This window comes from Buteo buteo, chromosome 7, assembly GCF_964188355.1.
Source record: "Buteo buteo chromosome 7, bButBut1.hap1.1, whole genome shotgun sequence".
NCBI classification, from domain to species: Eukaryota; Metazoa; Chordata; class Aves; order Accipitriformes; family Accipitridae; genus Buteo; species Buteo buteo.
Genome location: NC_134177.1, coordinates 20,433,849 through 20,448,282, shown reverse-complemented (window position 1 = coordinate 20,448,282; position 14,434 = coordinate 20,433,849). Strand labels below are relative to the sequence as shown.

General features: G+C 43.5%; 1 protein-coding gene across 6 annotated transcripts in view; it reads right to left on the bottom strand.

Annotated features, from left to right (window-relative positions):
• Positions 1–1,410: 1,410 nt before the first annotated feature.
• The window catches only part of DOCK10 (dedicator of cytokinesis 10), a 166,536-nt gene continuing 153,512 nt past the window's right edge, over positions 1,411–14,434 (bottom strand). For 3 of the 6 annotated variants that reach the window (XM_075031844.1, XM_075031842.1, XM_075031847.1), the window contains 7 exons: positions 10,665–10,811; positions 9,939–10,149; positions 7,450–7,640; positions 6,673–6,773; positions 5,764–5,902; positions 3,751–3,826; positions 1,411–2,125 (listed from right to left, as the gene is read on the bottom strand). In XM_075031844.1, coding sequence (XP_074887945.1) covers positions 2,058–2,125; positions 3,751–3,826; positions 5,764–5,902; positions 6,673–6,773; positions 7,450–7,640; positions 9,939–10,149; positions 10,665–10,811 — 933 coding nt within the window. In that variant the 3' untranslated portion in view covers positions 1,411–2,057. The remainder of the gene's footprint in view (positions 2,126–3,750; positions 3,827–5,763; positions 5,903–6,672; positions 6,774–7,449; positions 7,641–9,938; positions 10,150–10,664; positions 10,812–14,434) is intronic. The other 3 variants (XM_075031846.1, XM_075031843.1, XM_075031845.1) reach the window with 1 other exon arrangement.

Genomic DNA, 14,434 nt, shown 5'->3' with positions numbered 1-14,434 from the left:
TCTGAAGTACCCATCCATACACACAAATCATAGTAAATGCAAAATGAGACCAGTGAGGCCAACAAACTAAGGGACAAGGCAGCTCGATGCTCACTTACCTCCTCTGTACTGCAGCTTCCTGCTGCCGCCACTAATGACTGGTTCCTCCCATACATACAAACAAGCAGGTAACTTCACCTACCACTACATATACAGTATAAAGCAGGTTAAATTTTGGGCCAGAAATCATTCCTTTCAGCAGAATATTGGTTTTGAACAGCGCAGGGTCCGAAGAGCAGAGCTGGGCTTTTCAAGGCGAGGATGAGGAGGGCGCCTGGCTCTCCATCTAGCTGCGCGGTTGACGCTGGCGTGCAGCACACAGGTGAGAGCTTGGGCTATTATCAAGTCACAGGCGTGGGCTTACACCGCTGCTGCACTAACGCTGGAGCTGGGCCTATCCCAACCACTTCCCTCCTTCCCCTACCACGAAAGAACACTGTGTGGGCTTCAACCCTTCGCAAAGATTTCTTCTGAAAAATCCTAGATCTGCTGATCGTGAGACACAGCAGCAAGTGCTGGCAGCACGCACAGTGCGGGCAAGCAGGCAGAGACTGGATGATGGCACTTCCACCTTGCACGTATAAGATGGGGTGAATTTAGAGGTCACCCTTGGCTCTTGCCTGCAGGGCCAGGGTACAACTTGAGTTGAGATTCACCAGTTGTGAACTGGGGGTGTCACAGGAGGAGATACAGGGAAAGGAGACAGTAGGGTAGACTGAGGCAACGTGCTGGAAAATCCCTCCTGGTATCCCCATGTAGCAAGACATAGCGCTGGTCTCTGACCTGATCGAACACTCGTGAACCTGTGGAGGCCTCTGGGGAATCACCAGGGTTTCTTCAGGGAAAATGAGCCACAGCTTAACAGAACTGTGGGGTGTGCATGAGTAGGAGAGGCATCCTAACATATATGCAACACAAGCAGGAACCCCTGAAAGCAGGGATTTTTCTATGGGCAAAGGAATGAACGTGAAGGACTGTGGGAGTGCTGAGGTTAAAAGGAACTCATAAGAGCTGGCAGAACCGCTCCACCTCATCTCAACATGAGCAGAGACACCGAAACAAACGTCTCACTAGAGGCATGCGGTTTCCCAACAGGCCTTGGACAAAATCTGGGACTACAAACTTCAAAGGAAGAGCAGAGCTTCCTTGGCCTCAAGCAGAACGACTACACTGAGCCCCTGTTTCCCACAGTGGCCTCAGTCTGGGGCCATGGAGATAATCTGAAGCCACATTCCGCAAATGGTCATAAACGTCCCTATCAGCAACCGCAACACAACAGACAGCTGGGATGCAGGAGGCATCCTGATCTCCACTGCTCTGGAAAGTGCTGACATGGGAATGAACCAATGCACAGACCTTCAAAGAGAAAAATTTATGGATGCTTTTATACACATACACAAATATTTTAATATAATGGTAACTGAAATGTTATCCATATTCTTAGTACTGTCATAATTAACTAAAAAGATATTTTTTAAATTTTGTAAAAATGACATATTTTACACATCTTCTATTTACAATTGCAATATACTTAAATGTTATAAAACATCCACTCTGACCTTTAAAATATATGTATATGAGGACTTAATATTAGATATATTATAATTTATAGCAAACTTAGGGTTTGCTGTGTACCTATCCGTTCAATGGGAATTTCATAATCAGCCTGACTTAATAAAGGCTGCTTGAAACCAAAAAATTGACAACAAAAAAAAAAGATAGGGAATGTGCAAATACTGGGGCAGGCAAAAAATAAAAAAAATATCAAGCTTGCAGTTTTAAAAAATAACACTGTGAAGACTTCCAATAAATTAAAATCAGAACCCACAAATCCTTTTCCTGGCATGTCCATGAACAAATTAATTTTCAGTACTATTAATCTAAAAGGAAAAAAAAACCAAACCAAAGAACCCCCCCCCCCAGCCACCCCAGATCTTCCCAAGGCCGTGTGTTCCCCATGCCGCAGTCAAGCATCAGGATTTGCCGGGGTGGTTGCTGCTGGCACAGACGAGCTGACTCTATTGATGACCCGTGAGTAAGTGCGCTCCATTCCTTGCTGTTTTGCCGAGTCCTCCTTGTATACAATCTTTTCACAAAAGAAGAAAAGAAAAAGAAATGCAACAGTGAGAAAGATCTCAATAGTTTGGTGCCTGAAGTGTTCATTGTCTAACCAAAGATTTCCCATTTTTTATTTATTACACGATGATGCTAAGGATCTGACAGAGGACAAGGACCCTTGCCTGGGGACGCAGAATTGACCAGAGGCTGCAGTGAGAGGGAGGACGTCCTCTGAGCTGGGGGGATAAATGGATAAATGGGGCCATTGGCTTCTGCCAAGCGGTGCTCCATGGGGTTCCCTGAACTGTGTTTCTCTAACAACTCTCACACAAACACAACTGACAAGTCACCTACATCTTGTAAATTCAGCAGGCACCTGCACTAGCACCTACTGACTGTGGTAGAGACAGGTCCCAGCTCTGCCCACTCAGTCATTTGGGGCATGGAGCATCCCCACCGAGCTTCACACACACGGCAGCTGAAAAAACGTGTCCGTCAGCAGGGTTTGGACCAATCGCCAGGCTGAGGCTGCGGGCAGAGCTGCACTCTCAGGGAGGAGCAGTGGCAAAAGCTTCTTCTGCCCTGTCCTACGTATAGGCTTTAGCAAGAAGGAAGGTTTCTTTTGGTAATAGCTATTTTTCCTACTTACTTCTATAAACAGACTGAAAACCTGCCTTCTTCCATGGGGCGCTATGTTGAAGCATTCACAGCAGAGACGTGGGCCATCCCCACTGACCAACACAGCCATCAGCGGTGGAAGAGAAACCTCTCCCATTCACAAAGCTCCAGGTGTACGTAATCTTACGCCATCAGCCCCCAGTTATCCCTGGTCAGTGTTGCTGGTCAACCACACCACATTTATTACTGGGGCAGACATGACCACGCTGGCTCCACGTACAGCTTTAGCGCTTGGGCCAGCAACTCAGGCAGCTTGGGAAGGAGCTGCTCCCACGCCGCTGGCTGCAAGAAGAGCACTGGGACTCAGGCACTCCCTGGCAGCACCCAGTGAAGCCAGGAGAGCTGCAAGGAGAGCAGGGCAGCACGGCGGAACGCAGGCAGGCTGCGGCACACGCTGTCTGCCCAGACTGCTGACTCGCCCAGCCGTGACTCAAATCCAAGGCTCTCCAGGGCCGTCGGAAGAAGAGAGCTTGGGGCAGCTGCTGTTGCGCTGGGCTGTGCCAGTCCTGCCGAACCGCAGGCATCTGGGCTTGCACACTCTCCACTGGGGCCTCGGCCTGCGTCCCGGCGTACAGCCACGAGCGGTGTGCTGGGCAGGTCTGTGAGAAGGGGACCACACTCATGGGACAAGGGGGCTTGGCTTAACTGGTACCTCTCTATGTCACTTGTTCCTGGCCCTTCCGTCCGGCCACTTTTGCTACTACTGGCGCATGCTTTTGCATTAGGAGGCTCTTGTCGAGCTGCCCCACTGAGCTCCCCAAGTTCACAACTAGGGTCCTAAAGAACATGCATCTCAACACTGCTCATGGACAATATATCACACACATACCTTGTCTTTTTTTTTTTTTTCTAACTCCCTGAGCAAGGGACTCATTAGACATGAAGCTAAAAAAACATACCAAGTAGAAAAACCAGCAAGTGAGGAAAGTACATGACATTAAAAGAAAAAAGTAGATGTAAGAAAAATGAACATACCACTTTTGGCTATGGTATTGAGGGAAATGTTAGACAGGGAAGAAGAGAAGCTGTATAAGCAAGGACCATGACAGAGCTGTCAGAAAAGAAAAACAAAACAAAACAAAAAAGAGAAAAACATATGGTGATGAAAGAGTCACTGTCAGTGGGTAAGCAAACAAAACCTTCTTGAATGCAATAGAAAATATGGCAAATCTTACTGGTGTAAAGCACACAGCACAGTTACAAGAGAGCCTCAAGCTTTCCAGCTGCGAGATAAATATTGCAGCCACAGTTTACAGCATGTGATCTCTCTGAAGCACTGCTCTGCTCAGAAGTAGGGAGTTCACGCATTCATTGCAAGAGGAGTAGAGTTTTCCCAAAAAGCCACGTTGCCTGGAAAACTGGGTTGTCGCTTATAAGGCTGGCCCACAGGGCTACAAGTGGGAGACTGGTTTTCAGTGTGGACTTTCAAATGCAGATGAATTTGGTTAAATAGTTGACGATTTTTACTTTTGCAGGATGAACTCTTAACTTTATATATGAACATTGTTACGTACAAGTAATTTTGTATTATTTAGTCTTTTTGTTTACGTAAAGATAACTCAGAGCTCACTGACAAATACAGGTGTGAGTATTTAATAGAACTCACCAAATATTTTATGAATGCTGAAACTCATGGGATGCTCATACGTCACTTAAGTTGACCATACATTTTCCATTTTTGTGGGGAACAGGGGGAACAGTAGTTCACACAAGACATATGGTACTGCCTATGCATATTGAGTGGATGGCCAAAATAACTTCCACGAGAGAGGCGTAAACATTGAGTAACAAATGATACCCTTAATACTTACATACTTAATATAACAAACAGTGATAAATATTAGTTATGATAAGATTATTGGAATGTTTGATGTTCACAAATCTTTACACACCTAAAGAGGAAGGGAGCACAACTCACAGAACAGCAGCCAGGACTGAGCTGGACCCCCATCTGGCATACACCCAGCCTTCAAAGCAATTACGCAGCTTTACACCCTGTGAAAAACTAGCTCAATTCCACAGGAAGTATAACAATGGGCCCAAAATTCTGGTAAATCCTTATTCTCCTCACATGTGAAGATGAATAATACAGCATGGTCTAATGGGGTGCCAATTAGACATTCCCGTGAGATGCCATCACTGATACCAATGGTTAAACAAAATAACTCTGTGCACAAACAGTGCTTATGTGCACTATAGGCACCTGGAAATGCAGTGCAACTGCTAGAGAATGTCTCAGATGCAATCTAAGGTGGCCTACACACAAACATGCAGAGAAATAATTAAGCATGATTTAATTTGCACTTTAGTATGCGGAATCACTCAATATTTCAATTAGAACAGAAAACATAATAAAAAACATCTGCATAGACACAGCAATAGAATAGCTGTAAGTGTGCACTGAAGTCCAGTTCAGTATTTTGGGATGCATTTCATATAACGTAGCAGTGCACGCTCATCCTTCTGAAGCTGCTAAAGGCTGAACTACATGGCATGTATTTTGACAGTGTACTTAAATATAAAAAAAATAAACAAGAAATAACTCTTGCTCTGAAAGCTGAATACAAATAGAAACTATAGCAATACCTCCTCCAGTTACAAGCTAGGTCTTAAAGGCAATTTAGTGTTTTAATTAAATACATCACAGCTGTAGGATAAAGCAAGCAAAGCATAAACCACTAGTTTTACTGATTATCTTTCTATGCCTCTAGACCTCAGTCTGCATTTAGCCTCATGAACATTGAACTCTTCGGTATGTAGCAAGACAGGTAGAAGACAAATCTTTGTTGATCAACCAGATTCATTATATATAATACAGCTGGATTTGAAAAAGGGGTGTGTGTGGAGGAGTAAACTATATTTTCCTTGGTGACTGTTGCACTACCAGGTTTTGCTTCTAGTATTTTGCTCTACAGCTTCATTTGTTACTAGAAGACACAATTAGCCACCCTCATTCAGCGCAACCAGCACGAAAATAGATGATCTAACCTGTTCATTCATAACTGCAGAAAGCTCGCTGAGCATATCCTTATAATGAGACTTCATCTCTCCCTGATACTCAAATTGGTCCTCCTTAATAAGGCGTTCGTTGACATCAAGAGCATGTCCACATGCTTCGGCAAATTGCCTAGGAGCACAAAACCACAAAGAACAACCATACAAATTTTGTAGCAACGAACCCCCCCCTCCACACACACACATTACTGTACCTCTTCTCCCCCTTGCAAATCACACCTTGTTAGAAGTGAATTTCAGAACTCATCCTCAGATCAAAAGGAACGTAGGCTACTAGGTGCCCTGGGTTCAGCTGGGATAAAGTTAATTTTCACAGGAACCTGGGAGAGGGCACAGCCGGGACAGCTGACCTGAACTAGCCCAGGAGCTATTCCATACCGTGTGCCATCATGCTCAGTATATAACTGGGGAGCGGGCTGGGGGGGTTCTCTCTCACTCAGCTTTTGGTGGGGGAAGTGGCGGAGCGTCGGGTTCCGGGTGGTGAGCAGTTGCACTGTGCATCACTCGTTTTGTATATTCTTTTATTAGTACCGTTGTTCTTGTTGTAACTTCTGTTTTTGTGTTGTTCCAGTAAATTGTCCTTATCTCAACCCACAAGGTTCCCTTTTTTTTTTTTCTCCTTTCTGATTCTTCTCCCCATCCCACCAGAGGGGGGCGGGGAGGAGTGAGTGAGCAGCTGCACGGTCCTTCCTTACAGGCTGGGCTGAAACCATGACACTAGGATAGGCCAAAACTTCAATAAATGTTTTCTTGGGAATGACTTGTAAGATAGGGTAAATGCAGATGTAAATTTGCCTGGTTTAATTCAGCCTGATTTCATGTCACACCTACTCATGCTACTCATACTATGCAGAGGGTGGAAAGTCTAAACTTAACGTTTACCTGAAGATTTCCTTCAAAAGCTTAACTTGATTATCAGGATATCTCTTAGCATTTGTTTCTTCAAGAAAAGCTCGAGCATAGGCCATTGGTCCAGCATTTACCTGGGGGAAAAATACATAGCTTAAGTGCAGAGAACAAGCAGTTTGTTGTCTTTCTCTCTTGCGTTTCAAGGCTTGGGGACTGGCCTCAGGCAACCGAGCCTGCGTGAAGAACATCACCTCACTCCTCTTGTCACCTGGATGAAACCTGAAGAGTTTTACTGAAGAAAAGGGAGCTGGTCAGCCTTGCACAAACTGCAGATCTCTGCCGGCCATTGAAAGTCCTCAGCTAGTCAACCATCTAGAAAGCTGTATGTCTGAAGACATTTTAATGAGGGCACCAGAAATACACGCACCTCTCACCAATCCCAACTTTTCTAAATAGGACATGACAAAACCAATCCTATCAAAACTCCCCTTGAAGTATCTGCACACTTGGCTGTGTGATGGGCTGTATTCTCAAGTGACACATGATGGACGTGTTAGAAAGGTCTTAATGTATATGTAGAGAAGATTTGACTAAAATAGTTATATTTGCACATAAATCAAGCAGTCATCAACATCAGTGGAAAACTTTCAATTTCCTTAAATTTTTAGAGTGGGCTCCAACAGCATTGGAACACAAGACATGACCAGAAATATAAAATAGACAAAATGTGTCTGGAATGACAAAAATAAAAATAAATATTTAGGTAGATGCATTTTAAAAAAAGCAGAAAAAGGCGCAAATTGTCATTACCTTGACACTGACACTTCCTTGGAGTTTGAGCTGCAGTCGGATCATGTCCACTTCTTCCATTGTGCAAAGCTGATTGAGCTCTGAGACTTTTTTGGACATCTCATCAATCGCTACTTCAATAGGATTCAGCTCTGTGCTGGTTTGGCTTATGACTTGAATACGCTTCTTCACGTAGGGAAACAAGTGACTGGCTACTCAAAAGCAAGAAACTTATCAAACTCACCCAGCAAGAGAGTATTTAAGAAAGCAAAACTATTAAGTCAAAGAATGAACTTTTAACTTTGTCAACCTCTTTATCAATTCATACAAATTAAGTTGAATCACCCATTGAGCAAAAGTGACACAGGTCTAAACTGAATTTTGATATACCTGGCACTGGAAGAGCACTTCCTTTTGAATTCACCACTGTTTGCTACGGAGTTCTGTCACAGCCACGTGACAAAAAGCTCTCACTGCTCAGATTTTAGAACCCACAGATTTCTCCTTCTGAGTTAAAGCACCAAATAAGCCCATACCGAACTTCAAACAGCTCAAAACATCCTATCAAACATGTTTCAAGTTAGAGGCAGGAGCCTCTAGTTTAGCTCAGTTGGGTATTGCTCACCCACAGATAAACTACTATTAAAACATCAGCCTTAAAGAAGTAAGGAGTTACTTTTAGTATTCAACCCAAATACTGCTATGGGAGCTGACAGAGGAATTGTTCGCCGTTAAAACCCCTTCCTTCCAGTCAAGGCCTTTTCCCGGATCTCAGGGAGTCCGGCAAAGGTACCGCTATGGCACGTTAAAAGTCTGCTCTAAGCTAACACTCTTTTCCCGATGGCCCCACGCACTTTGGAAGGCCTCCCGAACTCCGTGTATGCCCTCTGCCGGTGAGCATCTGCTGCCAGTCAGCTCCAGCTTACAGGGTGGCTGTCTCCTTGGAGAGCAGGACACCCAGGACTTCCAGAGCTGGAAGCACGAGTACCTGGCAAGGCAGAGCCAGTGGTCCGCGGACTGCAGCCGGACTGCACTTGTCCTCTGTGCAACCCAGGCAGCAGGCTCTGGAGCAGAGATGCTGAGTGGGCACCGATCCAGCCACCCAGTACCTCTGCCCAAGCACAATTAACTTCTATTGCTCTTCCAGTCGTACCAGTAAGCCTTGCTTTCTTCTCAAACTAAAAGCACTTCTTTTTAGGGAGAAAGCAAATGAAAATATGTGACTTTATCAAAGCGGGGGGGGGGGGGGGGGGAGTGGGGAGAAGGGGAAAAAGAAAAAAGAAAAAGATGTTTCTTTTACAGAAAAGGACTGAGGTAAGGCAGGTGCCAGAGGGAAAAGCAGGGGAGAAGAGAAGGTCATCGAATTCCCACTCAACGCCGAAGATGGAGCCAGGCTGAGAGTGGTGGGAGCTGACAAGAGCATGTAATAACCTAGGGAAAATATTCTGCTGGAAGAACATCCCTCTCTGTTTTTGCCAGACATACCTTAATAGCTGCACTTTCAAGTCCGTGAAACTACCTGCTTCAGTACAGATCGCAAAACACCTACTGCTGCTCAAGCACTTAAAAAAACCACACACAAACTACTCCTCCTTTCTTCTTCTTACAAGCAAAGCTGTGTCATGTAACAAGATGCCCTCAGACAATCAGTACCTCTTTCCCTGACTTGCCAGAACAAAACTTTTAGGCGACTACGCCTGTACTGTAAGCAGCTTTCTTCACTTTGCCCTTTGGGAGAAGCAGACGCACTGAAGTTGGTGGGGAACTGGATTTTCTGTCACTCAGGAGACTTTGCTGTGAACATTGGCCTCCCTGCTCACAGCTGCCCTTGAGAACAACGTCTCCATCTCAGACAGTTTCTCATACTCCCAGCCAAAATTCAGGCAGTTCAAGTTTCAGTACTAGTTTCACGAAGAATTCCTCTTAAAAAGATATATCAAGCACGGTAAGGAACTAAACATTTTCTGTTTAATATGACTCAGTAAGAAAGACATATCTAGGGCTCCTGACTTTTCTGTCTTAAAACACTGATTGTGCCCAATGAGTTGAAATCTTACCTCTCACTTTAAAAAATTCTGTATAATGTATCTTACTCCCATTTTGAACAAAAGTTAGTATCCGAGTTTTACTCTTCTTACTCTTCTTAGCAGAATAGGCACCTACTTTGCTTTTTGACTTGTTTACTATTAAAAGAACAATGGTTCTGAGTGCTAAGCTGCCTCCAGCAGAACCACTCCCAAATTACATCACTGCAAGAACAGTTAAGATGTCAATAATGAGGAAAAATAAGACAGCTGATGACTCTACAAATGAAAAGAACTTTCCCTAGGACAGTCAGCAGGATTGTAAGAAACACATACTTTGCCAATGGACACACTTAAAAGATGACTTATCATTCTGCATAACGTGCTGTGCCCACTGACTGCAGAAAATCTGGCACATGAAACACACTGCTGGGCTTAACTGGCAAAGGTGGGATGGGAGGGGGGAAACAGCCTGAGCAAACGTACTTGTCAGGATTGTGCGCCTCTTGCACTGCTCTTCTACACCTCCGTGCTTTTTTCCTGAGAGTGTGAAAGGTGTTTCAAACACAAAACGGTTGATGTTGTGATGCATTTCAAAGTCAGTCTTTCGATCTTCGGCTTCTTTCTCTTCAAAGAAAGGCGTGACATATGTCACCTGGATATAGGCATATTTTGGATCCAGGTCTTTGGGATTGACCTGTGTAACAGTGGCAAATTTAATAAAATTCTGTTAAGTGTGATGAGCTTCCAAGGCATCCATTATATTTCTGATGTTTTTATCTATCATAGCAAAACTGATTAAAACTGAGACTTCCAAATGTAATATTCGGACCACAGATTAATACAAAGATATTTAACCAAAAGGCCTCTAAGAACAGTGAGACTTTTGAACATAGCCATTGGCAACAGTGGATGAAAGCTAAACGAGAGAGAAAACAACCTGCTTCCACATTGCAGTAAGCAACTGCATGCTCTCTGCAGGCATATGCTAGAATATGCTCTCTTCCCACTGACTGTGATGCCCTGCTATAACATTGTCGTTTCCATACAGCACCTGCCACACTATAAAGTGAGGGTCTTTTTTTGGTTGTAAAACTAGATCACAGTAGTTTACACATACACTTGGTTCACATTCATTGAAAACACAGCTCCCCAAACATGAAGCGTGCAGTCAGTTCTCCCCCTTGTGCAAAAACTGTGTGTCTTCCGTACCTTGTTGGAATCCTGGATGATCTTCACATTATCTATTCCAAACTTGTCTGCATAAAGTTTCATCAGCCTTTGAGAGATCTCAGACAAGCCGGTTAATTTGGGTTCTTTATAGATATACTCTTTACCTTCCTCTTCTTCAAAAAAACCCTATTTGGAAAGAAACAGAAGGATACAGTGAACACAACAGGCAGGGGAAAGCCTAAACAAGGTGCTTACATCAGGAATCAAGGTTGCCCATACACCCACCAGAGCATCCAGTATGCCATTTCCAGCACCTAAGTTAAAAGCTTACCTCTCTCCACTCCTAGCGGACACGTGCCTAGAGGTCTGCATTTATACTGGTCTGGTATCTCTGAAGTTAGCCAGGAACTAACTCATACACATTTATTCATGTAAGAGGCCTAGCTGTTTAAAAAGTTCAAGTGCTTTCTTCAGAATGCTGATGTGGGCATGATGGAAAAACCCTAATGAATTAAAAATTGGACATTAAAGTTCTTTAAATTTTAATCATTTGGTTAAATTAACTATTTTGGAAGCACTATGCTAACAGAACATGAGTGTAACAGCTGTTTGCTGGATGCCTAGCCCAGCTGGGGTGCATGCAGCATGTCACCTCCAGCGCATCCCATCTGGGAGCCACGTGTGCAGGCAAAGGCTGGACACTGTGCAAGGCACTGCTGCCTGTGGCGATTCCGTGGGGCACTCCTGCCCACAGTGATGTGTGGGGCCATGGCACGCGAAGCACCTGTGAACTGGTCTGCATCTGTTCAGGGCAGCTGAAGAGGAACTCTGGTGGCATCTTGAAAGGTCATATGGAATTGCAGCATTTTCAGAGACAATTAGTAAATGATTTACACTTGAAAAGAAAAAAAAAAAAGACACAGAGGCTGTGCTCCTTTACAAAAAAGCTCCATCTTGTTAAGGTCATTTACTTATTACACTGGATGGACTTGGCAGAGCTTTAGTAAAAGGCTCTATTGAAGAGCTGAACAAGAACCTGCCAGGCTTCAGAACAAATGCCAACCTCAGAAAATTAACACAATGTTGCATCACGTATGGGTGAGGCACTCAACTGCTACATGATGAACAGGTACATCAACTCTGGGAGAAGCTCTGCCAGCTGAGGAGAAGCAGCAAGTGCCCCATTAACAAGGACTGGATTTATCCCAACACCATGAGCAGCACCAGCCCTCATCCTAGGATTTCATATGCTGCTGATGAAATCTGGCAGTGTTAACTGCTGCAACTGCACCCAAAGCCGCCTCCTTTCACCTTAATGCAAAGTGACCCAGAGGAAAATACCTGAAGCTGTGGGGATAAAGGGGAAAAGGCAGATAACGTTAACGATGTCAGACCCAAGGCCCTTTAAACTTAACACCATGTGGCTTGGACAGCTAGTTCTACAGTATGCCTGGGCAAACTGCCATCTGTTGAAAAACAGAGAAGCACAAATGAATGAAGTCAAGAGATACCTCCAAAATCTCTTCGGAAGGTACTCATGCAAAATCCAGCCTTTTCATGTGGAAGTATATTTCAACTTTGGCCACTAAAATTATTGCTAGGCAAATCTCCACAGAATTAAAATAAATTAGCTGTAAACTTCAATGTCTGTTTAGGAAAAAAAACTCTATGCTTTATTTCAATAAGGATTAACAAATACATGTATCTCTGGCTTCTCCTTCAGTAAGGACAAGGCGCAATAAAATTGTCTTTTAATTTGGCAAGTGCCAAGAGCACTGTGGGCATTACTGGAAACCAATGACTAATAGCAGCAACAGCTGCTTGCCTGATAGTATCTTAATCAGTCTCACAGTGACATTCTAACATTGCACAATTTTTAACAGTATTATCAATTAAACTCCATAGGCATATGAAGAACTTCACAGGTAATTAAAGAACAGATCTAGAGCTCAAAAGCTGACACGCTATACACATTTACTGAGCTGGGCAGGCAATTGACTTTCTGTTGATTTCAGTAAGAAAAGATTTGCGGGATCATAACCTGGTTTCTGATCTTCTTTCCACTCAAGCAAAACTGCTTTATGGGGGAAAACCTCATTAGTTTCATGCAACCATATTTCAACATGCTACTCAGGATTACTTCTGCCAAAACCCATCTGTTTTCTGTTACCATTCAGTGTTTTCAACGAAACCCCCATGTTTTCAAAATTAATCACATAGGAAGCTAGAATATAGTTTATGCTCTTATAACACTGATTCTGTGTATGTTTGCACACTGGAACATAGTGCAAACATGTGTTTATATGTAAGTGCCAAACCTCTGTGCTGATGCTGCATGGCACACTAAGATGATATGTGTTAATGGTTTTGCTTAAAAAAAAAAAAAAAAAAAACCTGAAAACAAACAACTAACAGATTTAGTCTTTTCTCTAATGCAAGAGACATCATTTAAGTACATATTCCCTACAGTATTTCAGCTGACAAGTGACAAGCAGAAGTTAATTATGAGCTATAAATAATTGTGTCTGCCATATGCTATATGTCTGGCAAAGACTACTGGAAGTAAGATTAAATACTTTTCAGGAGGCAAATATCCTCCAGTTTCAGGATTTTAAAATATTAAGCAGCCAAGGCTACATTATCAATGCACATCCCCAGATTATTTTCATACTGGCTGGTTTTGCCGTGCAAGGACAACACAGTCTTACAGATGAAAATTATTACACGGAGCAGCCGAACGTACTGGAAGGGAGACGACCTCCCAGACAGCATGTTACTGGTTTCCACTGAGCTCTGATGTGCTGAGAGTCAAGTTGTGACTGGGCATTGTCACCGTGGGAGTGCTGGAAAGGCCCTTCTTCCTCCCCGTATGCCCTCAGACACAGCCCTTGGAGCTCACAGTAAATCAGACTCTTCTCTGCCCTTTGCTAGAAGAATACACACCATCCCCACAGCCAATGTGCCAAGGTAGAGCCTTGTGCTTTACTTGCCAAGAATTAGCATCTAACGGATCCTTCCCTTTCTGTATCAAGTGAACATCTCCTCCTACGGTGAGTGAGTGTGTTGTACTCTTTGATAAGGAAGCTATAGCTATTTTATCACATTTGGAGAAGGGGACAAATCTCCTGCTCTTCAGACATAAACCCACATCAGTTTACTCCTGTGAAAATCTGCCCTCCAACTTCTACAGCTTCTTGCACGGATAGGAGAACAAAACCTCAGCTCTACCTTTACCTAACACTGCTCTGAAAACAAGTCTTGAATATCTTTGCTTATCAGCACAATAGGAGTTCTCAGCTATTCAACATATTTAATATTTTTTTTGTTTTAATTCAAGAAAGATATTGACTTCTCAAAACACTCATCTGTGAATAAAATCATAAGCACTGGCTAGTGTGGCCACTTGATGGTGCAATGAGATGTTGTCATCAAAGGCCCTTAACAGAATTTGCAGTCTAAAACAACAGCTGCCATGAGATCCAGCTCTCTGAGCTGGCAAATAAAGCTCTCTGGCAAAAACAACCAACTACATCCTCCCTAAGGACTACATTCATTCAAACCATCCTTCCAGTGGGTCCCTGCAGAATGCAGTAACCAAATACTGTCTCCGTCTTTGCATGAAGAAGAACGGTTTTCAGGTGCAGCTGCAGATTTTCTTTTTCTGCTAAGAACCCCCCAAGTTCTCCCTGCAAACAATATTTGCAGTATTCTTTTGTCCTTTAATCTGCTTTCTCTGCAGTTTTTGTTTCAGTTAAGGAACAGCAGTGCTCCATTTTTACAAAACATATATATGTATATATTTATTATTG